A 14,510-nucleotide genomic window follows, 5' to 3' on the forward strand; every position below is an offset into this window, starting at 1 on the left:
AGTCCTTCTCTGTAGACGTTACAGAAATCGTTTTACTATACAACAACCCAGAAAAGCACCTGCTCAGCAAAGGTAAAGTAAAAAGCGTGTTTCCAAGACCCTCATAACTGCGAGTTTTCCAATGATGATCCTCTCTATACCTGCGGCTCAATCTCAGGTTTCATTCAAGACGTTCACGCGTCAGCAACAGCTGCCCTGGAGCTCGCGCTGGCCTCGGGTTATAGAGTCAGACTTCAGCTGGAAGACTGAAGACCAAAGACTGAAGGTTTTGTGGAAATATTTACCTCACTGTTAAAGGTAAAGCTGTGGTCTAGAGCAAGCATGTCAGTTGTTTGAGGGCAATGCTATGTCTGTATATGGAAAGCTACATGTTCATTTTGGCCCCCAAAGGTTTTGATTTCAGTGTTGATTTAATATGCTGGTGACCATGTCTGGACAGACTTTAGTGTGACTGCAAAGTATAATGTTGAAAAAAATGGGATTTAAAATTGGGATTTGACATGATTTAAAACATGTGAGAACACTGGAATTTTAAAGATGTCCAGCAGTTTACATAAAATTAAGTGAGAAAGATTTGTATCCAAAACATTTGATTCTGACTAGTAAAGCATGGCATTCTGTTGGCAAATACTGTCATGTAATGACAACCATATTAAAAAAGGACCAATTTTCCAAGTCTCAAAATCACGCCATTGGTATTTCTTTTAAAACATTGCATAAATGAAAATTAAATAACAATAAATTAGTGTTGAAGCATGTCTATTTTGTAAATGTTCAATATTATTTCTCTTTCACTTCATCACTCTTGTTTATTTGCTTTCCATCATACTTCTCTATATGTATATATACAGGTATGTGAGCTCAAAGTTTTTCCTTTCGGCTAATGCTCTCAAGTCTATTGTTCCAGCAGATGCTGACTGTGTAGCTGTACTCCTTTCCCCCCCATCCAACAGTGTATGGAGTCAGAGTTAAATATAGCCTCGGTCTTCATTTCACGGCTCGGCTGGTGATGCTCGTAGTGTTCAGTTGTACCCCACCATTCCTCCACTGTTAATCCATGTTGCCCTGATCAGAGGTGTAGGATGATGGAGACTTTTGGATTGTTGGTCCCGAGATACTCATAAGAAGTGCTCAGATCGGATTTTGTGTAACCCCCCTTCAGTTTTATGCTCTCGCATCTGCAGGATATAGACCACGTCTCAAGTACTTAACCCTGTTTCAGAGGTGCAGGCAAACTAAATTTAATGTTGTTTAATATGGACTATTTCTTCTAATAGAAATAAAAAAGATGTTCATTTTTAGCTTTATCACTAAGGGCCAGATGGAAACTTGTGATTGGACCTTGTGAGTTTGACCTACAGTGGCACACACTGGTTGATTACTGGATAGTATGTTGTTGATTAGAGCTAAACCATGACATCACTATGTTTATCATTGGTGAAACAAGGATGGTGCCATGGTAAATGCTTGCTGTACATTTTATTGAGTTAGAGGATGTGTTGTTTAGCATGTGTGTGTCAGTGTGTGAGCGAGTATTGGGCATCACATGCTCTTGGACGCAGAAGGTGTTGGTTTTAGGTTTCTTTCACCGGTGAAACCATGTGATCTGGCGATCCATCTACCGCTGTCTTTTAATGTGTGCAAAAGGAGACTGTAGAAGTGTAGAAGGTGCAAACATGAATTTGACCCGTTTTATAGTCACCAACACACCTTTTGTGCATCCGGAGTTTGTGGCATCATGACGTTTGATTGCATTTTATGATACGGGATATCTGTTTCTAGTCTTTTATCACAAGTGATGCATACTAGACTTAAAAAAGTGTCCCAATGTTTACAGTTCAAGTCAGAATTGTAAGCCCGCCTTTTAATTTTTTTTTTTTTTTTTAAATTTTCCAAATGATGTTTAACAGAGCAAGGAAATTTTCACAGTATTTCTTATAATATTTTTTCATCTGGAGAAAGTCTTATTTCTTTTATTTCAGCTAGAATAAAAGCAGTTTTTGCATTTTTTAAGAACAATTTTAAGATCAAAAGTATTAGCCTCTTTAAGCTATATATACTTTTTTTTCGATTTTAAAGAACAAACAATTATTATATAATAATTTGCCTAATTACCCTAACCTGCCTAGTTAACCTAATTAGCCTAGTTAAGCCTTTAAATGTCACTTTAAGCTGTATAGAAGTGTCTTGAAAAATATCTAGTCAAATATTACTAACTGTCATCATGGCAAAGATAAAATAAATCATTCATTAGAAATGAGGTATTAAAACTATTATGTTTAGAAATGTGTTGAAAAATGTTCTCTCTGTTAAACAGAAATTGGGGAAAAAAATAAACAGGGGGGGGGGCTAATAATTTTGACCTTAACTGTAAGTCAAAGATGTCATCCTATTTTGGTGTCTAAAACAAATGAAATTTTGAAGTGATTATTAGTGATTACATTAAAGTGATTATATAACATATTATAGAGGGTATTTCAGTAGGGTATATGCACAGCTAGTGTTCATGCACCCAATGATAACCTTCTGGTGGAAGCTTAATGTGACTATTTTCAATTTCATAAGGTTTTTTTTACTGCATTGATGTTGTAATTAATTACAGTACATTCAGTTAAATAGACTTAAACATTCATTTAGTTCATTTAGAAACTCCATTGAAAATACTGGGGTAGAATAAACTCATATTTTAAAGACATGGCAGGGCAAAATGGAATTTAATGCAGTGTCTCTTATCCAGTCTGAGACCCACTTTATATTGTATATCCATCATGCAGTGAAGATCCCTGATTTTTAAAGTAAACAGACCTTAAACATGGCAAATATATAAAGGAATGTCCAGAAGTGCTGAGGCTGGCTGGCTGAAATTAAAAGTCTGTGTGCATTTACTTCATTGTTTATTTTATATTTTAAAAGGTGAAAAGTAAATAATCTTACTCATTATTCACCTTATTCTCCGCCGACGTGTGGGCGCTACCATTTGAATCTTTTTGGCTTGAGACTTCCGGTCTCATTCATTTCCATTAATTTTTTGATGTTAAAAACTGCTCGTTACGCTGCTTGATTTTGCAATTTGATATTTTCTTATTATATTATTCTACTTGGTCTGTATAATCATGCAAACATTTGTTTGTAGAGCAAGTAGTTTGACCGTTTTCTGCCGTTTATTATTCCTAGTCAGTTCTCCCATAGGCGACTGAATCGGAAATTCTAAGACAATCCCGAAAACAGGCGCACTTCCGCATTTTAGAATAAGGTCAATAACATGTATGTCAAAACTGATGGCAGAATGCAAGGCGGTGTGCACATTGTGGTACAGAGTTCACTCTAAAAAAAATTTATTTTATTTTTTCAAGCTACTTAATTAAAATGAGTTGAAACAACACAATTCTTGAGATTTCATTGGGACAACAATAGTTAACTTGATCGATTTGTGTTGGGGCAACATGAATGAATTGTGTGGAAACATGCATTTTTAACAGTGTTGAGTTGTTTATTCCTAACAAATTAAATGCAATATTTGCTTCCTAAAGTGGATTGTAAGTAAATATGTTGTGCAGTTCTCTTTTTGTTTTCATGCTAATATTTTGGTGTGAGAAATATCAGAGAATGAATCACTAAATAAGCAAACTGTCCAAATTAAACGGCATTACAAATATATTCCCACCTTTTTGAAAACTTAGATTGCATCGAAAGATTGCATCGAAAAAGTTTTGTTTTTTCTGGCATCCGTATTTCTGGTTTCAAACAGCAGAAAAAAACATGTGACTGCTGAAATATGCTTTTGGGTTTTTGTTGTTGTTGTTGTTTTGCAACATTTATAGCTTGACAGCCACTTAACATTGTCCAATGATGAGAAACAAGCTGCTCAGATATACTGCATATACTTGATATACTGCAGCTTTCTGCTTAAATATATTTTAAAAATGCATAAAGAAACTTTTCTCAGTTTGTTTTTACATCATAAAAGTGTAAAACCTATTTTAAAAATAGCTCATATATGTTGATTGGTTTGTAAATAATGAGTCCCTCCTTTTAGTTTGAAATGACCACATTTTGCATGGTGATTTCAGTTGCTGGTGAATTTGAGACATACGAGTAAGGTTCCAGCATGCTTTAGAGGCTTGAGAGCTGGTTAAGGTTATGTGGACCCGGCAGAAAAGAGAGGCATGGCATATGACCCTTTAAAAAGACATAAACCAAGAGCACGCCTCATGTCATCACACTATAGTAATAAAATCCCTTGTTTGTGCTGCTGATCATTTGTTTACAACTTACCACATAGACATAAGAACTGGTGTCAAGAGGTCACACAGTCAGAAATAATCTGGATATAGTAAAGGTTATGTCTTATATAACATAATTGAGCTAAAATTAATTAATTGTTTTCTGGGTAGATGTTTATTTGAGCGACTCATGAAAAACGAACAAATGCAAGTTCTGAGATAAAATATTTAAATTGTAATTTTTTTCGGATCCAGTGAAATAGTGCATGTAAAATTACAGCAGTTTGATAGTGAAAATAATTGTGCAAAAAAAAGCCTACTTTCAGTGCTGACTAGCAACAGTATTGTTATTCTTTTTCAGATATTTATCAAGGGATATTTAACGGAGCAATGACATTTTCACAGTATTTCCTATTATATTTTTTCTTCTGGATAAAATCTTCTTTGTGTTTTTTTGGCTGGATTAAAAGCTGTTTTTCATTTTTTTAATCAAGTTCAATAATATTGTACTTTCTAAGAAATATATAAAATTTATTATTTTTTTCATCAGTTGGTTACAGAAAAAAACATTGTTATACTGTACATTAACTTGCCTAATTAACCTAATTAAGCCTTTAAATTGCACTTATAAGTGGGATACCAGTAAAATAACTAATAAAACATTGTGTACTGTCACCATGGCAAACATAAAATAAATTTAAAAATCTTCTTTCCATTAAACAGAAATTAGGAATAAAATGTAAAAGAGTTGGGCGGCACGATGGCGCAGTGGCTGTCGCCTCACAGCAAGAAGTTCGCTGGTTTGAGCCCCGGCTGGGTCAGTTGGCATTTCTGTGTGGAGTTTGCATGTTCTCCTCGTGTTGGCGTGGGTTTCCCCCTACAGTCCAAAGACATGCACTATAGGTGAATTAAATTAGCTAAATTGGCTGTAGTGTATGAGTGTGTACGGGTGTTTCCCAATGATGGGTTGCAGCTGGAAGGGCATCCGCTGCGTAAAAAATATGCTGTATAAGTTGGTGGTTTATTCTGCTGTGGCGACCCCTGATAAATAAAGGGACTAAGCCTAAAAGGATATGAATAAATGAACATCCTTTCTGAATTATTTTGCTTGAAAATGAGCATATGCTACCTTTTTAAAACACGTCTGGTTTATTTTGATTTTTGTTTTGAAATTTTAATGGACAAAATACTTGTCCAAATATCTTTAAAGTATTTGCTGATGGATATTTGCTATGAGTTATTATCTGTGTGTTGTTACCAAACTCATTATTAGTTTGTTTAAAAAAACTCATTAATATACTCTAGAATTATGACTACTTTTGTCATATCATTAAGTTTGCTGAAGGTCAAGAGATAATGGAGGAAGGACAAGCTTGATTATTTATAGGGGTTTGGTCTATTGCTGATTAAATAATAGAATGATTGTCAATTATGAGTTGGGCTTGTCATAACATCTTTGCATGCTCCTCCTGGAAATTGGTAATCAAACAAATAACAATTGCTTCAATCAATAAAAGTTCTTTTAAAAGTTACCATTTAGCTATGATTTTATTAAAATGATTTTTGTTTATTATTGTTTATAATATTATCTCTCATTTTTTGTAATTTAAGTCAATTGTAATATTTATATTTGTTTATGAATGGAATACAACTTTTTTTTTGCATTTGGAGAAAGTCATAATCTGGCTACGTGAAAACAAGATTATTTTGTTTACCCCATTTGCAGATTATTTTGATTGTTTAAAGAAAAAAAAAACACTTTATTTTAACATTATTTCTGAAAAAAGGAAAATATTTTTTTGCTTGTCTAGAACTGGGGTTCTCAATCTCGGTCCTGGAGCGCCAGTGTTCTGCATATGTTTGCTTCTGCCCCAATCAGACACAACTGGACTAGCTAATCAAGCTCTCAATAGGCTTTCAAGAAACAGCCTTGTAGGTGTGTTGAGGTAATTTGGAGCTACAGTACAATCTGCAAGACACTGAACCTCCAGGAGCAAGTTTGAGAACCCTTGGTCTAGAAAATGCTTCTTGATTTAAGAATTGTTAGATATTTGGACTAGAAATAAGCCAAAAACTCTAAGTTAGAAAAGCATTTTTTGCAGTGTAACATTAGTCTGACATGACTCTCTTTATAATTTATAATGCAAAGGCCAGACCCTTCTATTATCCCCTTTTATATGTGTTTTCTCATCTAAATAAGCACATTTCCAGATTCATATGGCAAGGCATCCCACAAAATATTACAGTTAGAACTGGTGGAGAGCATCCAACACAATCTCACGGCAATTCGTAACTTTTTCATTTAGTGGCTAATTCGTATGAATTCGTACGATCTAATTCGTACAATTTAGTACGATTTGCTTATCCCCCAATGACGGTTGGGGTTAGGGGTGGGGTCAGGTGCCACGCCTCCTTTTAAAAATCGTACCATTTCGTACGACTGAACTCGTACGAATTCGGACGAATTAGCCACTAAACTGGCAAAACGTAAAACACTTACGTTTTCTCGTGAGATCAGGCTGGAGCATCACAGTTGGAAACTGAGACATAGTAGTTTGTTAGATGGCTAGTAATTGAAAAGGTAATTCTAATCCTTACCTATACCAGCCTTTCTAATTAAAGAAGTAAATATGTTAAGTATATATAAATTAGAAAAAGGGTCAGACCTGTTTAGTGTGGAAAGATGTCCAAGTTATTTATAATCTTCCCAAATGATTTTTTGGTTACCAAATGCACTGCTAATTGACTAGGGCTGCAAAATATTGGGAAAAAATTGGCATTGCAATTTTTTTTTGTCTGCGATATTGCAAAATATAATTTCAAAAGATGACTTGTAGCACATTTGGAAATCATAATTTAAGATTACTTTGTAGAACACTGTCTGCTTAAAATTAAAGAAGCATTTTACATAAAGCAAATTTAAAAAGATGCAAATGATATGAATCTTGTATATGAGCTTCTTTGGTTTCCAACAGTATTCAGGCACAGATATTAAAATAGCATTGTATATTCATGATTGTATAAATAAATAGATTTAATCTTTGTTAAAGGTTAAACTTGATAACTTCTTGGTTTAAATTCATTTGAAATCTTAGACAGTCACAGATGTTTAGAAACACGTCCAAATGAACACCTTTCATTTTATTAGGGTTTAACTATGCACAGACTTCACAAATAGCGTGTTCTGAACTGTGGAGGCTGGCTATTATAATCCCAATTTGGCATTGCAGATCTTGCGATGTGACTATTGCAGATTCACATATTGGGATATCAATGCTGAAATGAGGCAGTGCAGCCCTAAAATTGACACTTTTCTTTCATTGTAAATTTTGACTTTAATTGTGATAGCTGTAATATATTTGGTGCATGGAAAACTGTTGACCCCTTTCATGAATTTGTAGGGCATTTTTATTATCATTATTATTATTATTTATTTATTTATTTATTATTATTATTAATAATAATAATAATAATAATAATAGTAGTAGTAGTAATTTTAGACAGACTCTACAGAACAGCTACAAAAAGAACATGAGCAGGTTACAGGACTGTCTAGTGACAAATCCGCTTGAAGACCTGATCTCCTATAATGCAATCAGGAAATATCTTTAATAAATACTCTGCTAGAAGTATATTTAACTCTTGGGGGAAACTGGGCCCCTGACCTGATGAAGACTCTAAAAAAGTGGAGGAGGAGGTAGTGCTCTTTCTCATCCTGTAGTGATATGAGACATCTTAATGGTAGCGTGAAGCCCCACCCAGAAAGGCACACTGAAGCTTAATATTGGTGGGAAAAATTGCACAGAACTTCCTCCCATTTTTTGGCAGGAACCTTTTGAAGGGGACGTATTATGAGCTTTTGATGGAAAATCTGAGCTTTTAAAAACGGTCCTTTAGAAACAATGATGTAGAAATAAGATTGCTGAATTTTTAAAGAAGAGAGTTCAGATGAAATGAGTTGTGAGCTGTAATAGGTGGAAAGATCAAGGGGAGGAACTGTTTTTTGTGTTTAAAGGAGTCCGAGGACACATGCAGTGGTGTAGATGTTGGGAGAAGAGCTGTGGGTCAGAGCTGAGTTGGCTGGTTGAGCTGTTTATTGGTGCGATGCGAGTGAAGCTGGAATGAGCGGAGTCATCGTACTTCTGTAACTCGATGCTCAACCATGATGGCCCACGGCAGCTGAGCGGCCACTATATCAGTGTTTGTATGGTACGGATGTGCATGAGAGCGATACAGAGTGTGTGTCTGTCTCCACTTTCCCAGCCCCTCTCTGTATGCTGAGCCCCCACAGAGAAAGACTGAATTCTCAGAGGTGTACGTACTGTATATCTGCGTGCCTTCAACTTGCACATATGCACGTCATTGCCACTGGATCAAGAAAAAAATGAATATAAAATTATATAATTATAAAAACATATGTATGCATTGAAAATGTAAATTAGAAAACAATTTTTAAACACTTGACTTGATTTATCAGAAATTATGTGGGCTATAATCATCATTTAAAAAATTGTAAAAGCACACAACAAAAACCACTAGTTTTGTGGGAAATTTATAAAATAGCAATGACTGTGTCACAAAGAAAGCTTACAACTAAAAAGTATGGAGTTTGCATGTTCTCCCTGCATTTGCGTGGGTTTCCTCCGGGTGCTCCGGTTTCCCCCACAGTCCAAAGACATGCGGTACAGGTGAATTGGGTAGGCTAAATTGTCCGTAGTGTATGAGTGTGTGTGAATGTGTGTGTGGACGTTTCCCAGAGATGGGTTGCGGCTGGAAGGGCATCTGCTGCGTAAAAACTTGCTGGATAAGTTGTCAGTTCATTCTGCTGTGGCGACCCCGGATTATATATATAGATTTTAAATGACTTCAGCACATCTGTTGCCACAAGATTTTACTAGTCTCTCACAGACTTCACCAGTCTCTTGCAGACATCAGACAAAGTGAACAGCGCCTTAGCGGCCCCCTGGCTGTGTGTAATGCTACATTAGTTGCAGTCTGAGAATTTCTGAGAGATGTAAAATTTTAAAACTGTGTGGTAGGTTTTTTTTTTTTTTTTTTACGTAGAATTAATATTTATTTACATTTTTTTGTAAATATACCTTTGTAAACAAAGTAGCTTCAATGTGAGTAGCAATCTTTTGTGTAGTTTGAAAGTAGCTTAGGCTACTGTATTTAATGAGTAGCTTATGAAGCTACAGTGCCAGAGTAGCTTCCCCAACACTGCTCAGAATGCACAATCTGAAAACATTCTGCTTTGTCTGATATCCAAATAATCAGCCAGCAAACCATGACCGAAGCAAAGTTTTACAGCCAGTTTTGTATGGTGTCTAAAACTGTACTGTCTTTACCCAAGAGGTCAGTCAGAGAAAAGCGGAAGCAAGAGATGATGATGATAAAAATGTGCAAAATTTATTCAATCGTCGTATGTAGCTACTCAAAATTTTCTAGTATTTGATTTAACCCCCAGGGTGTTTGCATTGCTGTTATACACTAATGTTTGTGCCAAAGGATAGCCAACATTGATGTCCATTTCGTTCTTTGTAAATTGTTATTTATAAATGTTCTTTCTAAATAGTTCTTTATAAATGTTCGTTTATATTTAGTATTGTGTTGTGTTATGAATACAAAATGGCTGCCTGACACACACTCATAGTTGCCTGCCATTGGCTGTGTCTCTGTAAAGTCATCATGATCTATGGGAGTTGGCTTGGAAGCCAGTGTCTGCTAAGTTAATAAGTAATATGATGTTCTAGAGTAATGTTTGGCTCTCCTTGTCCTTGGTACTGTGGGAAAGTGTCTTGCTCTTTGAGACTGACTTGTACACTTGTGTCTTGTCATTGCTTTGACAGTTATTTAGGCTGCAGTTGGTACAGTCTCAAGTGTGGCAGACTAGAGTTTCGGTTGATTGTGGTCATGTCTTAGACTAGAGGGAGGGAGAATATGTTATTTGCCTTATCATCACAATCATTGACCTATTGATGTGACTTACAGAATAATAATATCAGATTCAGAGCTCATTGTTTTGATATTTGCTGTATTAAATGTAAGATTCAAGTTACTAAGTAATCTGAACTACTGTATCAGCAACGCCAGCTAAAAACATTAAATAAAATCTAGCTAATGCCTTCAAGACATCTAGTGTATACTTTACGAACTAAATGACTTTTAGTGTAATTGTAAAAACGTCCGATCTTCATATTTTTTTTGTATAAAATCTAGAGATGTAATACTATCAGAATTTCACGGTACGATAAAACCTCGGTATGAATGGCATGGTACAGATTATTGAATAATTTACAGGAAAAACTAAACTAATGAAAAGACTCGAAAAAAGTGCCAAAAGTGTTTATTTACCTTATCACTGAACATATTAATGACATACAAATTAGCCATCTATCTGTAAATTTCGAAACAGGAACTTCAATTTTTCAATTTTAATAACAAAAAACTTTCAAACCATATAAAAAAAATAAAGTTTCAATTTAGTAATGTTGAAAGCTCATCACATTCAACATTTAAGCACTCACTCACTTAGATAGAGATGGGTTTTTTAAGGAAAATTAGTACATAACTATAACCTGGTAAAAAGTCCCCTGCAACAGAAAAAAAAACCCTCTCATTTGGGACTGAGGTTTCTGGGACAGAGAGATATGATTTAGCCAAGGTTGACAGCAGTGGGTAACGTTGTGCATTGTCTTTCCACCACATGAGAGGACAAGCCATGAGTGAGATAGAGGTCTCTTTGCGGTACAAGTCAATGTCTGCATCAATCTAACAAGAGTGCTGTGTTCTGCAGTCCCCATGACTTATTTTAGTCGTATTCCCCGACTTAAATTTCACCACAGTCTGGCAGTGCCTGCATACTGTTTTTTTCTTTGTCTGTCACCTTTTCTCCTTTTTCGTATCTTTTAGAAAGAAACCGAAATGCTTCCACACATCTGGTTTAAAACCCGCTTTAAGGTTAATCATTTCCAGCTCTTTTTCTTCCCCGCTACTAGCAGCACACTCCATTTCCGCATTACTGAATACTGTATGTAGTGACAACAGACCGCAAAGGATGATGGTTAGCCTAGGCTGATGGGAATTGTAGTTCCCGCTACCTCCCGTTCGCTTCATTGGCCTAAGCAAACTTTTCTCAGAAATATAGTTTTATTGAGTCATGCGCCTACGGTAATATTGAAAAAAATTACTATTGCGGTATGACGGTATTTACAATATTGTCACATCCCTAATAAAATCTGATTCATATACAAGTAAACATGACTTGTTTATGTAAAAAATGACTTGCTAGTAATTTATGCTAATTATTAAAAAAAAAACACACACACAAATGTTTCAACCATCATATTAAAAATATATTAAAAGCTTTTGAGGAATTTCATTTGTACATCTTAATTGTCATAATTATTTTGTATAGTATTACAATAAATTTAAACATAAATGTATTCACATTGCTTCACTTTTTCTACATTTTTTGTGTTACAACCTTATTCCAAAATTGATTCAGTTTTCTTTTTTACTGCTTTACTGTCATAAAGTTCTCACTGATTTACAAATATCACCATTATAATTTCCCCCTGTGAGTCATTATTTCATGAAATGTAATATGAGCCAAGACCCAAGGCTTTGTGTGTTTTAATATAGTTTGCAGTTTGCATAAATGCAGGCTGTTTTAAATTCCTGGTAACAAAATGAACCAACAGTGAATGGAATTGAAAATACAGTATATAGTATAAATAAGTCATGGTTTACACTACAGTCGTTCTTACATGGCAGGGCGCCATGCCAAAATTCATCCCACCACGGCTACATTACAGCTTCTCATTCAAAACATTTTATTTTTTTAATAGCGGGTAATAATCTCACTAAAACATGTTAAAGGGTAAGTGAATTAAAACAGCACAAACTTTTGTGTAACTATTGTAGTGCTGTGCTTTATTTGTTCAACCATTTAAGGTTACGTGCTGACTGTCTATTACATAAATGCGATCTCGACTTCTAATACTGTGCTCACAACTTTTGTCACTAAAATAACGCCACAGGTATTTGGTAGATCTGTGTAAAAAATTGTCTGCTGCCACAGCTGGAAAAAATTCTAAAGGAAACACTAAGTAGTACATAAATAATTAAATGTGATTTGACTGCATGACTAATTATAACATGTAAAGACAAGGACTGAATTAAAAGAGCAATCATTTTAAAGTTATACAAAAAATAGTCGGTTAAGGCTCTCGAAAAATATAAGTAAAAAATTAAAAGCACTTTATTGACATGGCTATTATTTAAACAAAAAAACAGCAGTGTGCTTTTGTATTTATTTTCTGTTTTCCTTAAATTCCCTTATCCAATGATCACCGGCATATTAATTAACCCTGCACTTTGTTTTGGATTTTGGATTGTCTGCAGAACTGCAGTGTTTCAGTGAAGTTCAGTCAATCACATATTTTAACGTTTTGCAACATATTACCACCACAGCCATATAAATTTTGCAAGTCTAATGTGACTGTGGCTTTATCGTATATGTAAACTTCATTCAGAGAGAAGCTTGAACTCTTTGCTTCTTTTGCAATACATCTGACAGCAGACAAATACAAGCAAGTTTTGGACTGGATTTTTTATTTTTTTTTGCATGGTCTGAACAATTCACGCAGAACTGCCAGTCAGTCATAATCCAAATATATTTTGTTCTCCCTCTTTTTAGGAGTTTAGTGTAGAGATTCCCCGTTGAGGTGGTGTCTCTTCGCGATGCCAAGATGGCACGCCTGCTCCCTCCCACAGGCACCAGTGTGTTCCGCCGCTTCACCCCAGAGTCACTGGTGGAGATCGAGAGGCTCATCCAGGAGAAGAGCACCAGGGAGGAACTAGAGGGAGCCGAGGAGGAACCACAGGCACCGAGCAGCGATCTGGAGGCGGGAAAATGCCTGCCGATGATCTATGGCGACCCCCCCGGGGATCTCCTCAACACCCCTCTGGAAGACATCGACCCCTTTTATAAAACACAGAAAGTCAGTCTTGTGCCCATTTATGTTAGATGAAGTGATCTCTGTTCATATTGTGTTCTCCAGCTATTTTTTAACCTCTTTCTCTTTTGCAGACTTTTATTGTCATAAGCAAGGGAAACACAATCTTCAGGTTCTCTTCTGAACCGGCGATGTTTTGCATCAGTCCTTTTAGTATTGTCAGAAGAGGAGCCATCAAAATTCTTATACATTCATATCCTTTTTGTGCAGTTGTTTCATTGCAATCATTGTATCTGATAACAATCATCATTTAGAGGGCAATTTTGGGTGTGGGCTGGTTACCCAAAGGTTGCTGGTTCAGTTTCTGGTCCTGGTGACCACTCCTCCTGGTGTGTGTGTGGTCACACTCACTCAAAATGTGTGTGCATGGATGGATTAAAAACAGAGGACTAATTGCAATTTTTGGGTAAAAACCAAACACTCTTTGAAATAAAGGTACAAAATCTGTCACAGGGCGGTACCATTTTAAAAGGTATATTTTTGTTCTTAACAGATCCTTAAAGGTACATATTAATACCTAAAAAGTACATATGTACCTCATAAGGGTACAAAAATGCACCTTAAAGGTACAAAAAGTGGTCCCTAAACTTACTAACGTACACATGTACAGTACAAAAGTGTACCTTTTGAAAAGGTGCCACCCCAGTAACAGATTTTGTACCTTTATTTCTGAGAGTGTACTTGGCAAGGCTCAGTTCACTTCACTCACTCACTCATTATTGAGTCTTTAGATGTTTGCAATATTTACCTTGACTGTACTTCACGTTATTTAGCATGTTCATCATGATCACCATCCTGTCCAATTGCGTGTTCATGACGATGAGTAACCCTCCAGCCTGGAGTAAAACTGTCGAGTAAGAGCTGCTTTGTGTCTCATTTTTGTTGACTCTATTGAGTAATAACAAATAATTTTTTTAAAGTATCATTTTTTAAAAGGTAAAATAATTTTTGAAGGAAAAAAAAGAAAATATCTGTTTAAATTGACAATATATATTTTTGTTCTGATTTATTTATTTATCTGTATTTTAAATATATACTTCTCTACATTCTAGAAAAATGCTGTGAAGATGTTTGAGTTGTCATAACTGAATCATACTGTATATTTAAAAGTATAGTTCAACTGAAAATTAAAATTTAATCAGTATTTACCTCAAGTGGTTACAAACCTTTAGTTTCTTTCTTTTGATGAAAACTAAAGAAGATGTTTGAAGAATGTAATCACTAAATATGGAAGTCAATGGTTACAGGTTTTCAGCAAATTCAGTAA

The 14,510-nt window shown here is 35.3% G+C and overlaps 2 protein-coding genes across 4 annotated transcripts in view; one reads left to right on the top strand and one right to left on the bottom strand.

Moving 5' to 3' along the window:
- The window catches only part of fra10ac1 (FRA10A associated CGG repeat 1), an 855,621-nt gene that overhangs the window by 522,723 nt on the left and 318,388 nt on the right, over positions 1 to 14,510 (bottom strand). The gene's annotated exons all lie outside the window — the stretch shown is intronic.
- scn4aa (sodium channel, voltage-gated, type IV, alpha, a) overlaps positions 229 to 14,510 on the top strand; it is a 37,232-nt gene continuing 22,950 nt past the window's right edge. For 2 of the 3 annotated variants that reach the window (XR_012387691.1, XM_017358479.4), the window contains exons 1-4: positions 229 to 297; positions 12,925 to 13,228; positions 13,318 to 13,436; positions 14,008 to 14,097. Coding sequence is in view for 2 of the 3 variants with exons in the window: in XM_017358479.4 (XP_017213968.1) it covers positions 12,977 to 13,228; positions 13,318 to 13,436; positions 14,008 to 14,097 (461 nt within the window). In the remaining variant the exon portion in view is untranslated. 3 annotated transcript variants of the gene reach the window in all.

This window comes from Danio rerio, chromosome 12 (assembly GCF_049306965.1).
Source record: "Danio rerio strain Tuebingen ecotype United States chromosome 12, GRCz12tu, whole genome shotgun sequence".
Taxonomy (NCBI): domain Eukaryota; kingdom Metazoa; phylum Chordata; class Actinopteri; order Cypriniformes; family Danionidae; genus Danio; species Danio rerio.